Source organism: Zingiber officinale, chromosome 4B (genome assembly GCF_018446385.1).
Source record: "Zingiber officinale cultivar Zhangliang chromosome 4B, Zo_v1.1, whole genome shotgun sequence".
NCBI lineage: Eukaryota > Viridiplantae > Streptophyta > Magnoliopsida > Zingiberales > Zingiberaceae > Zingiber > Zingiber officinale.
Genome location: NC_055993.1, coordinates 107,651,651 through 107,670,232, shown reverse-complemented (window position 1 = coordinate 107,670,232; position 18,582 = coordinate 107,651,651). Strand labels below are relative to the sequence as shown.

The 18,582-nt window shown below is 37.1% G+C and overlaps 2 protein-coding genes across 2 annotated transcripts; both read left to right on the top strand.

Moving 5' to 3' along the window:
• The first annotated feature begins 762 nt into the window (after positions 1 to 762).
• Positions 763 to 15,485, top strand: LOC121975962 (phosphoenolpyruvate carboxylase 4-like). Its single transcript, XM_042527904.1, has 20 exons — positions 763 to 1,000; positions 1,228 to 1,391; positions 1,480 to 1,594; positions 1,679 to 1,756; positions 4,886 to 4,954; positions 5,027 to 5,105; positions 5,184 to 5,260; positions 5,343 to 5,438; positions 6,154 to 6,295; positions 9,622 to 9,756; positions 10,121 to 10,182; positions 10,315 to 10,596; positions 10,748 to 10,873; positions 10,979 to 11,080; positions 11,167 to 11,313; positions 13,494 to 13,592; positions 13,670 to 13,758; positions 13,942 to 14,068; positions 14,143 to 14,349; positions 14,489 to 15,485. Exons 1-20 carry the CDS (start codon positions 845 to 847, stop codon positions 15,311 to 15,313), a joined length of 3,177 nt encoding a protein of 1,058 aa, XP_042383838.1. The 5' UTR covers positions 763 to 844; the 3' UTR covers positions 15,314 to 15,485.
• Positions 15,486 to 17,067: 1,582 nt separating this feature from the next.
• On the top strand, positions 17,068 to 17,658 carry LOC121977811. Its single transcript, XM_042530232.1, has one exon. The coding sequence runs from the start codon at positions 17,130 to 17,132 to the stop codon at positions 17,550 to 17,552; it is 423 nt and encodes a 140-aa protein (XP_042386166.1). The 5' UTR covers positions 17,068 to 17,129; the 3' UTR covers positions 17,553 to 17,658.
• Positions 17,659 to 18,582: the final 924 nt, after the last annotated feature.

Here is an 18,582-nt window from a genome sequence, read left to right as displayed (position 1 = left end):
ATTGTCTTTTTTATTTTTTAGGTATAAAAAGTCTAAAAATAAGTATAATTCATGTTAAATTCAACACTTTACACTATAATCTAGTACTCTATACTAAGATCAAGTATATTTTCTATCGAAATTAATCCTCATATTTTTCGATACAAATAGTCTAAAAATGAGTATAATTCCTATTAAATTCAGCTTATTAAACTAAAATCGAGTATATTTTGAGGTGAAAAAAGAATCGTACTCAATTTGATAGAAAATATACTAGATTCTAAGTTAATATACTCAATTTAAGAGGATTTATACTGATTTTTAGATTTTTTGTATCTAAAAATATTATGAGCAATTAGGTAAAAATATTTAACTGGAGAGTAAAAATAAAGATTTTCATAGATAAGGACTACATGTAAAAAATTTATTTATAAATAAAGACTGCATGTAAAATTACTCATTATAAAACCGGTTCAATTGGATGGATCGGCCGGGTCAGGACAAAGCAGTCCAATCCGATCGTCATCTAAAAGGTCCGTCCTTTGTTGATAGCATTGTGGGACCCACAATATGTCAGGTTATACCGGTCGTCCATCAATTACGCAGGTTGACTCACATCGGACGGCTGAGTTTGCGCTGAGGACCAGCGCCAACGATCCTGATTCCGCGGGGGGAGTCCCAGAGCTAGCCCTCTCCGTCTCCTCCTCCTGTCGTGGACGCGTGGCGCGTTCTCCGGCGTCTAGCCTTTCCTCTCTCTCCCTCGTGGTTCTACTTTTTGCTTTCTCGTCCATTGTGGCCTCGCTTCTGCTTGGTTACAGTTTATCGGAGACTAGAGTCGGGATCAGATCGGAGGAGGTGCGGGAAGATGGCGGACACCACCGACGACATTGCGGAGGAGATTTCAATGCAGGCCTTCGAGGATGACTGCCGCCTCGTTGGCAGCCTCCTCCAAGACGTCCTTCACCGCGAGGTCGGACCCCGCTTCATGGAGAACATCGAGCGCAAGCGCGTACTCGCTCAGGTTAGCTAGTTCTTCTATCCCATTGATGGATGCATGGTTTTCGCGTCAATGCGACGAAGATTTGATCCTTCGTTTGTTTCGCGCATTGGTTAGTAGTATATATTAACAGGCGCCTATATTTTGGGTTAAAATGCTAACGATGTTTTGGTGGATGCTCAGATCTTTCTCAGTTTACTATCTATGGAGGAATGTCGATCATTTTGATCATTTTTTTGTTGTTATGGTAGTCTGCGGTTAATATGAGATCGATAGGGATGGAGGAGGCAGCGGATTTGCTGGATAAGCAGCTCGCGACAGACATATCGAAGATGACCCTGGAGGACGCATTGTCACTTGCCCGGGCGTTTAGCCATTACCTCAACCTCATGGGCATCGCAGAAACCCACCACAGGTGTGCTTTCTTTTCCACCTCTTTCAGTTTCACCCTCACTACATTTTGGTACCCTTCCTTCATTACATTCACCTTGCTTCTGATGCAGGGTTCGCAAGGCACGCCATGATGCAAACTTATCAAGATCATGCGATGACACATTCAACAAGTTGATTCAGACTGGCGTTTCGCCGGAAGAGCTGTATAACACTTTCTGCAAGCTGGTTTGTACTCTGATATTGGTGGCGATGCTTTAATCAGTGATTAGCTGTTGCTACAAGTACGCTTTTTCTTGCTTCTTCCTGCAGGAGGTTGAGATAGTATTAACTGCACATCCCACCCAAATAAACAGGCGTACCCTGCAATACAAACATGTTAGAATAGCGGTGAGCTCTATGACCCCATGTGTCCCTTGTACTTGTCATGGATTACACTTTCCTTGCTTTCAGTATTAGATTGTGTTAGGGCTTCTTCAAAACACACATGTTTCAGAGCATTTCTCGTTTCTAACTGGAGCATGATGGTTGTTTGCCTAATGGCATTCTGCAAAGAGATGGCAGTCTCTGGTATTAGTTGGGGATTTCTAGTAATTGAAACATAATTATTTGATAGTTTAACCATATTTTAGCATTTGTCATATTCGTTTTCTAGTGTTCCATGCTGGTGTTCCATGCAAACAGGAGGATCTGCCATTTTTCATATTTAAAATATTAATTTTTCTGTCGTTCAACACTTTATCCTATTGAGATTTCTTCTCATGTTAAGCATCTCTTGTGTTCTGCTGTGACTAATCACCTTTTTCTTTAATGTATGTATTTGTTTATTCTGGTAGAGTATCCAATACTTGTAAAGTGAAAAGAGGATTGCACAAGGCCCAAGGCCTCTTGAAAATGTCAAGTGAATTTATAATGACAAACATTTATGCTCACTGGTTAGTTTATTCTGGTGCTTGCATTATTATTTTCATCATGAGCTTTAACATGTACCTGAAGTATGTGCATGTCAAGAGTAGTAAGTTAAGTCTGCCAATAGATTCTGAATAAAGTTGGCCTTGGCTTATCACCTAAAAGGTATGTTTGCTTGAGCATTCATTTACTAGGTATTGCTTTTTTTCCCTACTACATTAACCTACATTTTTTTGGGTTTTTTTTTTCATTTTCCTTTCCTCCTACAATCACACACTTCTTTGCTACCACTTTGTTTTCTAAAAGTTGTAATATATTTGGGCCTTTATAGTTGTTTTCATAGACATAATAATTCACAATGATGAAATTGACTTCAACTGAATATTTCTTCTTTTGCTATTTCAAATGATCATGTGTCCTAAAATTCTTTGGCTTTCCTCTTGTTGTACCCAATTTTAATCTGAATGATTTTCTATCAATAGAATTTTTGGAATTTGTTCCAAGGAATAAGCGAAGTCTGTTGCCTGGTCGGTGTGATATCTGTGGGTCTGTCAGGCTCAGCATGAAATATTAACCAGTTTTAGAAAGAAAAATGGCAGGATATAGACCATTAAATAGGAGTAAGAATAAAGAAGTTTGTTGAAAATTTTCAAACGACACAATATGAAGGGTCAGCAAGTGAGATCTTCATCTATTAAATCTGCATTCCACCTTAAATTCCTTCAGTAAATTCTAATGCAGTTTTTTTGTATTTATTTATTTTGAAGGGAACATCATATCCTGCAGATTTGTTTGATCTATGGATTAGATATGTTTCAATATGGGGCCATTATCTTTTTTTTTTTCTTTTTCTTTTTAATTTACTTGGTCAGGGTTCACTCTGTATGACTTTAATCATCATCATCATCAAGTAGTAGTGTTTGTCCCAACTATTTGGGGTTAGCTACATGGATTTTGTAGTGATTACTTATAATTATCCTTAGTGCTTGTTGTGCTGCTTTGATCTGCACTATGAAGTTTTATTATATGCCTAATATTTGTGAGACTTGCGGATTGTTTTCACTTATATATTATATAGCCTAAATTTTACACTCCAGAATCATCTATCTTGTTTTTGCATAAATGCACAAAAATTTGTGCATAACAACCATATTCTAGGGACCATTATCCTTATTCTAATTTTTTTTGTATTCTGTCATTTTGCATTTATTGTGGAAACGTGGGGTTCCATTCTTATTTCTATCACTGAAAAGGATCCTTCAGGTAAAGCTCAAAAATAACACTAGAGAATGCCTTCTTTGTCCCTTTTACCTCCATATTTACCTAATTTGGTAACTCATAGTAAAATTAGGACATTTTAGAAGGGGAGCCGTGCAACGGTAAAGTTGCTGTCGTGTGACCTAGAGGTCATGGTTCGAGTCTCGGAAACAACCTCTTGTAAAATAAGGTAAGGTTGTGAACAATAGACCCTTCCTTGGACCTTGCATTTGGGGGAGCTTTGTGTACCGGTTGTCTCTTTTTTTTTTTAATAGCAAAATCCGGACATTTTATAAGCACATGGCTTGAAGACAATTGTGTTATAACAGCAAAGGCCACAACAAGACATGGGTGTACTTTTGTTTTATAGCAACATCAGGACATTTTATCAACAGAAGCACATGGCTTGAAGACAATTGTGTTATAACAACAAAGGCCACAACAAGCCATGGGTGTGCTGTTTGAGAAGGTCATTGTGTCCAATAGTTGATAGTAATTGAATAAGCCTAGCCCTCATGAACTAGGAAGCTGGATATAAAGGTGGAGCCTACCTGCAACCCTTACTGTCAATTGCAACATTCATATTCTAGTAGTCTGTGTAGACTCACCTTGCTTCGATAACATCATCATCATTAGGCAACTTCTGATGTGATCATGTTATCGAAGCAAGGTGAGTCTATGCATAAAGTACTAGAATAGGAATGTTGCAATGAATCTATGTATTGACTCACCTTTCTTCGATAACATCATCATCAGGCAATTCCTGATGTGATCATGTTAGTGTCCGCGATGATCAGTTTTTGTATATCCAAAACTGATATGGGAATTGCTTTAGGGATGACAGAATGGACAAACCTCTTGTTCTATGTCTTCTGCACAATATTCAATGAATTTATTAGTCTATGTTCCTGAGCAAGTATGTGCTAAATCCACTAATCCTGTCATTGATAGAGAAAGTAGTATACGTTGAATAATCAATAATCACAATCTGTGTAAATATTATGGCTAGACTTGATAAGGTGTTCTTGTTGTGTCATGATGATATTGCAAGAAGAAAATGGATAAATTTTGAGGGACAAATGCCTTGGGTTCTAGAATGTGCTTTTGGGGATACCATTATCAACTAGAAATGCAGAGGCAACAAGTTCTATATACAATTGTGCCTAGGAACCTTCTTCACAACATTCAGTAGTGGTGAATCACAACAGGTCTTTAAGTCGAGTCAATTCACAGTTCAATGTATATAGATATTATGGTATTTTCTAGGTTATGATCATACTTTACCAGTTCATCTTTCAGTTCTGTGGTCTGATATGCTGTGCATTTATTTTAATACATTGACCCATACTGCAGCATCTTCTGGAGTATAATGACAGACCTGATCTAAGCATTGAAGATAAAGAAATGCTGATAGAAGACCTGGTATCTTCTTATTGAGAGTCTTGTGAGTGAGTTCACTGAGTTCAAATAGTCATAAATCTTTTGTTTCCTTAGGTAAGGGAGATCACCTCATTATGGCAGACAGATGAATTGAGACGTCATAAACCTACTCCTGTTGATGAAGCTAGAGCTGGTATAATTGTTTTTTTGAGAAAAAAGCCTTGTATAATTTTGTATAAAAGGGTTATTTATCATGAAAAAATGCTGGTAGGTTTGCACATTGTTGAGCAATCACTTTGGAAAGCTGTACCACATTATCTTCGTCGTGTCAGCACTGCTTTGAAAAAGGTTCCTCTCCTTCTGTTTCTTGGCTTTGACTGAGATCCTAACAGCAATGGTTTCACTTAATCCCAATTTTCTTCACTTACAGCACACCGGTAAGCCACTTCCCCTAACCTGCACGCCCATAAAATTTGGTTCTTGGATGGGTGGTGATCGAGATGGAAATCCAAATGTTACAGCAAAAGTGAGTTCTTCATCTGTATGTTTAATTTATAAGTAAATATTTAATATTTCTGAAGTGTTCACCTGAATGTGCTACAGATGAGTAATTTTGATCAATTTTTTGACTTGCTGCTCATTGATTTGATTAAAAACCTCAAGTATAAGTTTTGAATGCCCTCGCTCTCCTTGAATTATGGAAGGGTTGTTTGAGAGGAACAATTGCGCTTAGGGTTAAATGTAGTTCAGACACAATATTAACAATAGATATGCTCAAACTCATGGTCATGTGTTGTTATAAGTCATGCTTTGTTAACAACTAATTCATATGATCCTTTATTGTATGAAAAAGGTACACCAACACCTTTTTGTCAAGAAACTATACTGCTTGTCTAAAAGAATCATTGGTTCAAAGTCTAACTTATACCCTAGAACCATCCTAATTGTCAGTATGTGTGATTCAACAGTGGCATCACATCACATATACAACCCTATTTGAACACCGTACAATGGCTAAGATTAGGCCCCACTTCGATACAAAGTATCACAACCAACATGCATAAGTGAACCGATTCATTGATTTGTTAGGTCGAACCATTGACCCCAAATGCTTAAGCACTAGTTAATACATTAAAGTGAAAGCATGCTTGTAGTTGTACCTTGTTTGTGCTTCTTGTTTGTTGAATCAACTCATTTTTTTACTTGTTGTCAATCAAAGGTATCTATTCTGTTTGCTGCAGGTTACCAGAGATGTTTCATTGCTATCACGGTGGATGGCAATTGATCTTTACATTCGAGAGGTTGATAATCTAAGATTTGAGTTATCTATGAACAGATGTAGTGATGCGTTGGCTAAGTTGGCACAGGATATCTCACTCCAAGGTTTGTTGGTCTAATATATGCTTGCAAGCACTAATGTGCTTCTATCAATTATATATGGCATGGTGGTAAAGTAACGTAGTTATGCATGGACAATATTCTCACAATATACATTTTTCTACTGAGTGCAAGATCTTCCAAAATGGATCTGTTTAAGGGTATAATAGAGCTGAGCTGAACTCTTGAATGTTTGAGTTTGACTCGTTTATAATCGAGCCGAGCTCGGGCTTTATTTAACGAATATATTCATGGCTCACGAGCTTATTTGAGCTTTTATCAAGCCTAGACGAGCTTAATAAATATAAATTATAAATTTAAATATTCATTAAAAACTAAATTATATATTTAGAGAAAATTATAATATTCTTATTACAATTTACAATTTTATTCTAATAATAAATTTAATATATTTGTTTATATTTTTCATAAGTAGAGTGTAAAATCTATAAATTCAATATTAAAACTATTATTTTTTCATTTAAAAGTTTATTCATGAGCTTACTAACGAACATGTTCACGAACTAATGAGCCGAGTATTGTGAAGCTTGAGCTTGATTTGTTTATCTTAACGAGCCTTATTAAACGAGCTCAAATGAGCTTTTATCAAACCGAGCTTCAAATAGCTCATGAGAGGCTTGGTTCATTTACACCCCTAGATCTGTTTGATTATGAAATGTTTTTCCAATAACATGTTGCATGACTTCGTCTTCTTATTGCATTTGACAATCTGAAAAAAGGAACCACTTATCTGTTCAAATGCTAGTATATCAAGGTCATAGAAGCATCGATCACTAAAGTTTGTGTGTCTATTAGCTTGCCACTCCTTGCTAGGATCTAGGCCATTTTCAGCAGTTAACCCATTACTTTATATCTGGACAAAGGAATGTTGAAGTTTCAAGTATTGACATCATCAAAAGAATGTTAGTAAATCAGTTAACACATTACTAGATTAATTAGAGTTTGTGATCTCCCTTTATCCTTTATACATTCTACTCTAGTTAATTCCAAGGTTTAAAATTTCGACCTGTGTTAAGATTTCGGTTCTAGACCAGAATGATATAGTTTCGGTATCGTATCGTGCCGTGCCGATATAAATTTTGGTATTTTTTTTATTTATATATAGCAATTATTAGATAAATATATTTTTTGTGTATAATTTAAAAATAAGTTGTATATTGATTTTATATAAGTTCTCTATTATTAAACAACTTAATATTGTTAGAAAAAATAATTAAATATAGTTTTTTTTTAAAAATTGATCTATTAATAATTTGAATTAAAATTAATACATCATAATATGTTATCTTACTAATACTAAAAGGAGCGATGTGAATCAGATGGAAACATTGGTTCTTGTAATATTTTACTATCTAACCTCTATAGTTATCCAATGCCTAGATTAAATAATCATAATTATATAAATTAATACAACGATGGTATTTTATATATAATAATTATATAACTTAACTATTTATTCATTTAATTAATTATTAATTTAAATAGTATATATTTAAAATAATAAAAAAGATTAAAATATCAATTAAATATTAAAACAGTAAAAAATACAAAATAATTTTAAAAATCAGAATATAAATTTAATTTATTAGAATTTTTATAAAAAAATTTAGATTTTTTAAATAAAATTTAAAACAATAAAAACAATTTCAGAATATCATTTAATAAAATTTATTAATTTGTTTAAAATTTTAAATATATTTTTTATATTTTATTAAGATAATTTAATTAGAGTTTATGAAAGTCTCTTTAAAATATCACACTTAAATGAGAATTGTTTGAATTATTTAAATTACAATATTAATTTTACACAGTACACGCCCGCGATGCGCGCCCGCGACTCCTCCGGCGCCCACACACCTTTGGCAGCACCGGAAGCATCCCGCTACTCTTTTGGCTCTGTCGAAAGCATCGCGTCGTGACGCCTCCAGTGCTCGTGACGCGCGCTTGAAATAGCTGCGCATAGGGTGTCGGTTTCGCTTTCCCAGCTGAACGGTAAAAATTGTTTGTGCTGCCCGGCACGGAACGACATTTCGATCGTTGGTTGATCCAACTTGTCTCATTGTAGAATCTATTATTTGCCCTTGAACAAATCCATACCATCTCAACTTATATGCTCTATATAGTAGTATTTGTTATTTTATCCACATTGAGTAACATAATCATATAGTGAAATGTATTGTAGGAGCTGATCGAATAGATTAATTGAGGTTGGTGAGGTTGTTCAAGGAGATGATTAAATTTTCTTATTCATAAAAAAAAGCTTGATTATTTCTCTTGCTGCTAGGACAAGTCATCATTTCCAAGCTGGATGGTTTATAGGCTCTTCCTAGTAGCGCAAGTCGCAAAAGGGCAACTAATCTCATTGTTTTCTAGAGAATTTGCCGAAACCTAGTTGCACACTAGTGAGAGAGAATTAAGCTTTAATGAAAGCACTATGCGCTTTGAGATTGTTGATTACTCAAGTCCATAATCCATCATTGGCAACTAATTCTAGCATAGTCTTCCCTTTTTAAGTTAAAATATGCTTGCTTCCATCCATTAGTCAACTTTTGTCTTAGTGATTGATTAAGTTGCTTGATTATGGGCAATGGTCTTAAAAATCAAAGAAATCTCATTTTTCCCAAGATAAATATGATTGAGATCAGGTATGTTACCACTAGATGCGGGTCAAATCATATTTGACCAATCAACATCATCCAAATTGGTTGATAGAAGCTAAGGTAAAAACTTTCTTAGTATATCCTTTTTCTTCTATGTTATACACATATATAACAATTTTCCTGCTACAGTAGTTTATCTCTCATTATGCATATAGGGTTGACCATCCGAAGAATGAGCCTAAATATTAGATTTTACTAGGGGTGAATAACAAATCAGACATATCCTACCTGATCCAGAAAACCAAACTAATGCGAAAACAGGGTCTTCATCTTTTAGTCAAGTTTCTAAGTCTAGATATTATATGACTTGGGATGGTTTCATAGTCTCGGGTTATCTAAAAACCCAAATATAACCTAGTTATGATATATCATGTCATATGTCGCATATACCATATACACACACTGATATCTTATACTGAAAAATATTCTGTGTAAACATGAAAAAGAAGACTCATATTCACACAGATATTTACTTACATTACATTCTTTTAGTTCTGGAACATAAATCTCCTACCTACACCTTATTCTTTGTTGAAACTTGAAACTATGTTTTGATGCAACAAAGCTGCTGCCCAAGTGTAATTCATTTCAATAAATAATAAAATGATTAGTTGAAATTTTGTAAGAATTTATGTAACATTGTAAATGCAGAATCAGAATCTGAGAACTTGAATTCTGAAAGATGGAATTCAAGCGTAAATCGAACTCCTCTAAAGCATCAAAATCAGCATATGTCTGCATTGCCAGCACAGCTTCCTGCCGGTGCATATCTTCCAGCTTGCACAGGTAGACGTTTCACCTTTCCTCCTGTTGTAGTGGAACCCTTTTGGCTTTACATGCAATTGAGTAACCTGTTAAACAACTTATGATAAAAACAGCTTTGTTTAAGCAATTATGATAGTTGAAAGATGATATACTGAGCATATACTCAAAGAAAATACACACTAGGGAAAATGGGAGCATAAACCACCTACTGCATTCCTAGTTATGGCCCATCATTGTAGGGTCTTTAAAATTTTATTGAAAACATATTGTTCGGCGACTCATAGTGTAAAGATGATATTTTGTGGAACACAGTGATATCATGAATAATGTCTTAATGCATTATGGTCATGAAACAGTCATCATTTGTTGTTTATTTTTCATGCAGAATGCAGTGATGGAGGATCTAAATATCCTGTAGTAGAATTTCCAGGCAATATTAATCGTCAGGTAAGTCTTAGTGGATATTGTTTGGATTATTTCATTTATTCATATCTTGAGGCAATTAGTCACTTTATTGTCCTTCAGTTGAAACTTTAAAGATACATGTATTAAGGTTAACTGACATTTATTTATCTACAGAATGATAAGAAACCTTCGGTCCGACTGGGTTTGTCCTTGCCAAAAACTGATGGTGGTTTTTCACCTACTGGTGGTTCTTTACCTAGCCCTACTAGCCAATCATCAGTAACAGGGTCTCAAAAACTGACTAGGTCAAGTTCCAGTCAGCATCTTGCGCAAAGGAAACTATTTGCTGAATCTCAAATAGGCAGGTCAAGCTTTCGGAAGCTTTTAGAACCTAGTCTACATCAACGTCCTGGATTCACTCCTTACCGGGTTTTTCTTGGAAATGTGAAAGACAAGGTTAGTTCTACCCTTGGTGTCTCGACAGATAATGTTAAATGCTAGAAATTGCATGATTTGTTTCTCTAGTTTACCCAAGAAAGTTAAGCTTTTACCATCGCCATTGTTTTAATAGATTTAGCGACCCTAATGTTATGCTCTTGCACATTAGCTCCTCAAGACTCAAAGACGGCTAGAGCTTCAACTTGAGGATCTGCCATCTGAACACGATCCTATAGAATACTATGAAACTACAGAGCAGCTTCTCGAACCCCTTACTCTTTGTTATCAATCTTTGGTATGAGTTTAGAAACTCTTTCCATTCTGATTCTTTCTATAAAATATTTGTAGCAGTTTTATGCTGGTCAAATGGCATTACCAATCCTCTATATTCACTTTGAAGCAATCATGTGGATCTGTCATACTTGCTGATGGACGGTTAGCAGATTTGATAAGAAGGGTAGCCACCTTCGGTATGGTCTTAATGAAGCTTGATTTACGTCAGGTAGTACTTGCTGATTTTATTTGCTTCACTGTGGATGTACTGGGGCATTTTCGTAGGTATGTTCACCTTGTATTAGCCTTTTACAGGAAGCTAGCAGACACTCTGAAACTCTAGATGCTGTTACTAAATACTTGGACATGGGATTGTACACTGAATGGGATGAAGAGAAAAAATTGGAATTTTTGACTAGAGAGCTGAAAGGAAAACGTCCATTAGTTCCACCCAGCATAGAAGTATGTTGCCTTTCTGAGTAGTTCATTATCTTCAATGATTATTGTTTACATGACATCTACTGCTGTTTGAAGTATTCCTTGAGAATAGGTTTTGATTTTGTATTTAGTTAATCATGTTTATACAGTCAGAAATTCTTTAGTAGGATAACATATTCTCGTAGGTTAATAAAACTTCTTCCTTTATTATCATTTATCAACATACAAAGGAATTAGTGAGCTACGTTGCTGAAATATTTTATAATCTATCAAACATTGAGATTTGAAAGGAAGAACTACTTTAAGTGCGCAAGGCTTAGTCAAGCCACTTAATTGTTTCATTTTCATAAATTTGGTTCGTTAAACCTCCAAAATGGTTTGCTTGACTTGGGTAATTAGGAGGAAGAAGAGGAAGAGGAAAACAACATAATCCCTTCCCTCTACTGCCCACCCCTCTATATCTTTCCACACAAGTAAATCAAGCTAGGGTATTACCCGACAAGAAATAAGATAGAATAAAACAATACCAAGTACTAATTAATTCATGATCAAATGGATAAATTATAATGTGACTGAGAGTGGGTTGAACTCTTGATAGTTGGTCGAATAAGAACATGGATAGCTATTTCATGATTAGATCATAATAAAACACTTTCTAGAGTAAAGAAGAAATTAATGTCATAGAAACTCAGTCATCTCAATTTTTGTGCTCTCCTCAAGAAGCTGGAGGTGCCTTAGAGCATCTCCAATGCAAGGTTTGTGAGAGGTTTTTAAAATCAAAAAAGCTGAATAAAAAAGCTTAAACCATTGTAGATATGAGGTTTGAGGTTTATAGTTCAAGAGCAGTAGTGAAAACTCATATCTGTTCTTTTGTATTAAATTGATGTATATGCATGGAGCCATGCAACTACATGCTATGAATTATATCATAAAAAATCTCATTTAGAGCTTTAACCATTGGGGATGTTTCAATGAGGTTTTATAATATTGACATGGCATATTGAAATCATAAAAAAAGCTCATTTAGAGCTTTAATGATTGGAGATGCCCTTAAAGGCAGCAAACATGCAACACTCTGCATTTTCTCAGGTTCCATGCCCCTAGCATGAAATCATAGGAGACTCGAGGTCAGCGAGCATACAATGTTGTGTGCATGATTTCATGCCTAGAACAAAACAACAAATATCATTTTGGCCAATGAGGAAGCATGAAATGGCTGGGCAAAACAATGGACAACTTTTGAATGTACAATTGAGTATTTGTATCTCAAGTCGAAGGTCATTATATTATGAGGCAATTGTTGATAAACCATAAGATCTGGGTGGGGAATATTGTTTTAAAAATAAATGGTCTAACCCTTGCCTTGATCTTAAATATCTTATCTGGAATAATAAACTTACCCAAAATGATTGCCAACATCTGAAGGGGGTAACTCAATGACCAACAATATTAAGTCGGTGACAATGATACCCAAAAAGATACCTCTGCCATACTCAAAGGGGTATTTGGACATCTGACGACAAACTCATCGGTGATGATCATCCTAAAGAAGTGAGTCAATTCACCTGAATAGGTGTCTTAACAGACAGAAAGGTATGTCAACAATTTGAAGAGACACGATTCACATCACCATATCGATGCTCCACTAGTTTGAGTCATCAACTTACCAACGACATGACTAACCAAACCTAAACCAATTGGATCAACTTCAATAGATCTGATCCAACATACTTTATATATGATTTTGTATCTCACTGATGATAGGAAGGTACATGCTAAACATTACGGTATACAACAATTACAGAGCATACTTGAAACCAAATATGTTGCTATCATTGTGCAAACCCTATTGGGGACCTGATTGTTGATTTTTTGAAGTGCTCTGTTTTACATAGATATCATGTAGCAGAAATGTACTTCCACGGTCGGGAAGAGTAATTTTCTAGGATTCCAGCTCCCATTAAAGTTGAAAATATGAATTGATGCTTAATCTTTGAATTTTTTTATTAACCTAGGATGATATACTGATCTATTAATGAATAGAGGTTGAGAATAATCCATTAGTTTGTCTCCTGCACATGCTTGATTGTTTATGTTCCTTGTGCTGATATTTATAATTGTATCCACTATAATCCCATGCTATAGTCCCATTCAACTAGTAGCATTTGTTTCTTTTTAATTCAAAATTTGATGGTACGTTTCAGGTGACTTCAGATGTGAAAGAGGTTCTTGACACTTTTAGGGTTGCTGCTGAACTAGGGAGTGACTCATTTGGCGCATATGTGATTTCAATGGCTTCAAATGTATCTACTTATTACACTAGTTACTTATTACTTTGCTATTCAAATATTTTCTCTGAGGCATTACTTGTAATTGGCAGGCAAGTGATGTTCTTGCAGTAGAACTGTTGCAGAAAGATGCTAGACTTTCAGTCAGTGGGGAACTAGGACGACTATGTCCTGGCGGAACGTAAGATTTCTAATTATCAGTTTCAGCATGGTATAACTTTTTCAATGTTATAGAGAAACTATGCTGGTTCTTGTTCTGCGAAACGAATGCATATGAATGGATAGAATCATAAAACAAATGATAATAGACAGAAGGAATATCTACATAGAATAGTGTGAGTTACATACCTTGTGCCTTTCACAGGCTTAGAGTTGTCCCTTTGTTTGAGACGGTGAAAGATCTCAGAGCAGCTGGCTCCGTGATTAGAAAGTTACTCTCGATTGATTGGTACAGAGAGCACATTAAAAAGAACCATAACGGGCAGCAAGAGGTGAGTATACTTTTCTTTACATATCCTTCCGTAGTTCTCATCTCTGATTTTAACAACTGGCAAATAATATTCAGGTTATGGTTGGTTACTCTGATTCCGGTAAAGATGCTGGGCGATTTACAGCTGCATGGGAATTATACAAGGCTCAAGAGGATGTTGTTGCTGCCTGCAAGGAGTATGGGATTAAAGTTACACTTTTCCATGGTCGAGGTGGTAGCATTGGTCGCGGTGGTGGCCCGACATATCTAGCCATACAGTCACAGCCTCCTGGTTCAGTAATGGTAAGTCAACCTACAGTGAAGTTCTTCACTTTGTCGAGCCCAATCTAGCTCAGTCTATTCCACACATTTGCTTTAGTTAAAATGATCGTCAACTAAACATTCACAATGCCAATGAGCCGTTTGTTCTCTTTGTTGGCAGGGAACTCTTCGGTCGACAGAGCAAGGTGAGATGGTCCAGGCCAAGTTTGGTCTTCCGCAGACTGCAGTGAGGCAACTCGAGATCTACTCGACTGCTGTACTTCTTGCAACAATGAATCCTCCACTCCCACCTAGAGAGAAGAAATGGCGATGTGTCATGGAGGAAATCTCCAAGGCAAGCTGCAATCAGTATCGGAGCACTGTATATGAGAATCCAGATTTTCTAGGCTACTTCCAGGAGGCCACTCCTCAGGCTGAGCTTGGATTCCTGAATATCGGAAGCCGGCCTACACGGAGGAAGGCTTCCACCGGCATTGGGCACCTAAGGGCCATTCCGTGGGTCTTTGCTTGGACCCAAACAAGGTTTGTGCTCCCTGCATGGCTCGGAGTTGGTTCTGGCCTCAAAGATGCATGTGACAAGGGCTACCAGGAGGACCTCAAGGCTATGTACAAGGAGTGGCCTTTTTTCCAATCAACCATCGATCTTATTGAAATGGTAGTCGCGAAGGCCGACATTCCCATAGCAAAACACTACGAAGAGGTACTTGTCTCCAAGAGCAGAAGGGCTCTAGGTTCCCAGCTAAGGTCAGAGTTACAGGCGACAGAGAAGTTTGTGCTAATTGTCAGTGGCCATGAGAAACTCTCTGACAACAACCGAAGGTTGAGGAGGTTGATCGAAAGCAGGCTGCCGTATCTCAATCCACTTAATCTCTTGCAGGTGGAGATTCTGCAGAGGTTGAGGCACGATGACGATAACCATAAACTTCGTGATGCTCTGCTCATCACAATCAATGGCATTGCTGCAGGAATGAGGAACACTGGTTGATATGCTTAATTTATACATATCTGTGATAACCAGGCTGAAACTCAAGTGCATCTTAGAAGTTTTCAAATGTTGTTGAACTTTAAAAAAAAAACATTTTTTGTGTGTGTTTTCATGGAGGCATTGATTGATTTTGGTTATGCAATAAGAGATGCTCGTGTGCTCTGTTTTTTTTTCTCTGTCTTTTTGTTTTTTTGTGATGTTTGATTATGAAATAAGGTGAGAGATGAAATTAAAAATATCCATTCAGTTATTACATTGTGTTCAATTTATAAAAGAATAGTCCGGTACATCAAATTTTAATCAATATGGATCTCGAGGATGGATTTATCATATACGCCTACAATCTAACTGTTGCGCTAACACTCTCTTGCTATTCAAGTTTTTATAGCAATAAAAATTGCTAATGAATCAAATGGAAAGAATATTTTGAAAGTTGACTTTTAAATGTGTAAGAAGTTTTGTTTAGATTTATCCGGTAAATGAATCATGGGAAAAAAATTTCTAGCTCTAAGATTAATCGGTGTTCTTGTCTGAGATTATGATCTAGTGAGTCAATGAAAAATAACTATTATGGGGAAGGTTGCAGATGACACGATGGCAAAAGAAGCTCACAAAGTTCATGTCAACGCTCAATGAGAGATTAGAATGAGCGTCGAGATTGGACTCGACATGATGACTCCGCCACTCAAGTTGTAAAGGAATAGGGAGGAATAAAAGTTAGAGTAGTAGAAGAATTTAAATGTCTAAATGCATATACATGCGCCTGTGAAAGCGGGTGACTTTATATAGGCTTGTGGGTATGCCATTATGTTACTCGTGCATTTGTCAATGTCTTCTGGGAGGAATAGCTATGTTGCCCATGTCTTCCAAGAATTATGGCTATGTTACCCACGGTATGATAAGCCACATAGAATATGAGTCTCAACCAAGGGTGACTGAGCTGAAAGACCTTATTAATCGAGTCGATGCAGTCTGATAAATTGAGTCGGAGGAGTTGGGTTGGTCGAGTTGGAGGAGTCGGGTTAATCGAATTAGAGGAGTTGGACAACCGAGTCTGGTGGACTGAATCGGAGGAGTCTGGTGAGCTATATCGGAGGTGTCGGATAGAGCATTTTGGCTTCCACCTCACTTATTACTAATTGATTTGATTTTTGATCCGTTGACTTGACTTTTGATCTGTCCTACCACACCTGACCTCCTATATCCATCACATCTAAAGTTCGAATGCCTGATTATAAAATCTGTCTTCGAGGTCATCGGAGAAACCTAAAAGAAGAGCAATCAGAGCTGGAGTCCGATCCAGTTCATCGGAGATGAGTCACGGCTGACGCTCGACGGGCGTCAGGTTATCCGAACAAATTAATTTTTAAAAAATATTATTTCATGATAAAATTTAAATTTTATAAATTTAATTAAAAGGATCAGACAGAAGAATTGTAGAAATATTTATTCGTGTGTTAGTTTTTATTAAATTAGTAGAATTAATCCTGAATTGCCATGTGTCCCATTGACAAAATGAAGAAATGAAGCTTCCCGAATAATTAATATCTCAAAAAAAGTAATAAACAATCCGAGTAGTAACCTACCCTACGGCGCCGACTAAATACTAGCCGCCACGCGTCTACGTCCTGACGCTTCACGTGGGCCGACGTTGGATCCCCAGCCGCCGGATCGACACGGCCAAGCCGCGACCGTTAATTACCCGCCAAATGATCACCTGACAAATTCCCTCGCCATCCCTATAAAAACCCCCCCAAATCCCCGCCCTTGTCTCCTCACATCGCAATTCACCGTTCCCTTCCTTAACCGGCCGACCATGTGTCCTTCCACCCTCTCCCTCCCCGTTCGCCACCACCTGCCATCCAGCTTCCCCGGCGGTCTACGCCGCCGTCCCGGCCTCTTCCCCTCCCACAGAGTCGCCGCCTTCGGCTGGGACTACAGCGGCGGCAGGCTCGTCGACGAGAGCATGATCGTGCTGCGTAAGCGGATCCACGAGATGAAGATGGCGGAGACGAACTACGAGCCGCCGGCGGACTGGATGGACTGGGAGAAGCGCTACTACGCCACCTACCACGCCGACGTCTGCGAGGTCATGTGCCTGCTGCAGACCGTCCTGATGAGCACGAGGCCGAGCTGGGCGATCGGGATCTTCGCGGCCGTCACGCTCAGCGTGCCGGCTTCGGCGGTGCTCATCTCCGTCCACCTCCTCGAGGCATTGAATTCGCTCATCAGTCACTGATCCCATTTTTCCTTTTTTTAAGTAAAAAACAAAAAACAAAAAAACAGCTAGCGTTTCCATGTAATATCTATTCGCTATATATATAAAATATCATAAAATTGTTTAATGATTGGTGCTAATTAACTAAAGCAAACGCATGGAAATTATCAGTTGACGAACTGTGTTTAAAGATTTTAATATGAATTTAATTGCAAGAATCTAGAAAATGGAGAATCTAGATGTTGATGTTTTTGATGGATTACACTCTGGAATTCATATGAAACCTAGTTCGAGATTAATAATAATATAATCCTTAATACTTAACAACTAAGTCTACTCTCTCTTCCTATCAATTCAAACGCGGTTTGCATATAGTTGGAATCCAATCACTATCTACTAATTATACACCTCCACAAGCAAAGTGAGAGCCTGAATTGATACTTGTGATCTAAGAATATATATATATATAATGTTATGTGCATTAACAATGATGTTTCACTTTGTTCCACTAAGCAAGTGGAGCTCCATCAGGCATTTTCGACCTTTTCGCAATCTCTTGGTTCTTAAACTCTAGACTTAGTGCCTGTTTTAAGGTGCACAGTGAGAATGAGTGTGAAGAGAGGTGTTGAGATAAGAAGAAGAAACAGTGTTGTTGAGATAAGAAGAAGAAACAGTTGATGATGCCCCCACACGCTAACACAATGCTAGATAGCTTTAATTTGTTTTGGAGAAAGAAAAGCCAAAACTATTTTGTGTTTGTGTTTCACATTTGACAGTGATTTAGCAACTTACTTTTTTGGATTGATTCAGGATTTTAATTCTCATGAAAAGGATACTGAATCATGGACGCCTCCTGTGTGAACGCACTTGAAACATGACATTAGTGGTCTTCAAGCAATCAATCAATGGAAGTACGTCCGATGATTGCTAAGTTGAATTAATTAATGCATTGTTTCAGTACTGATGAATGGCGACAAGAGCAAATCTGAACCATGATCTCTTGACGTCGTGTTACTTGCTCCCTAAGAAAGCCACCTTAGGTGTTGAAGAT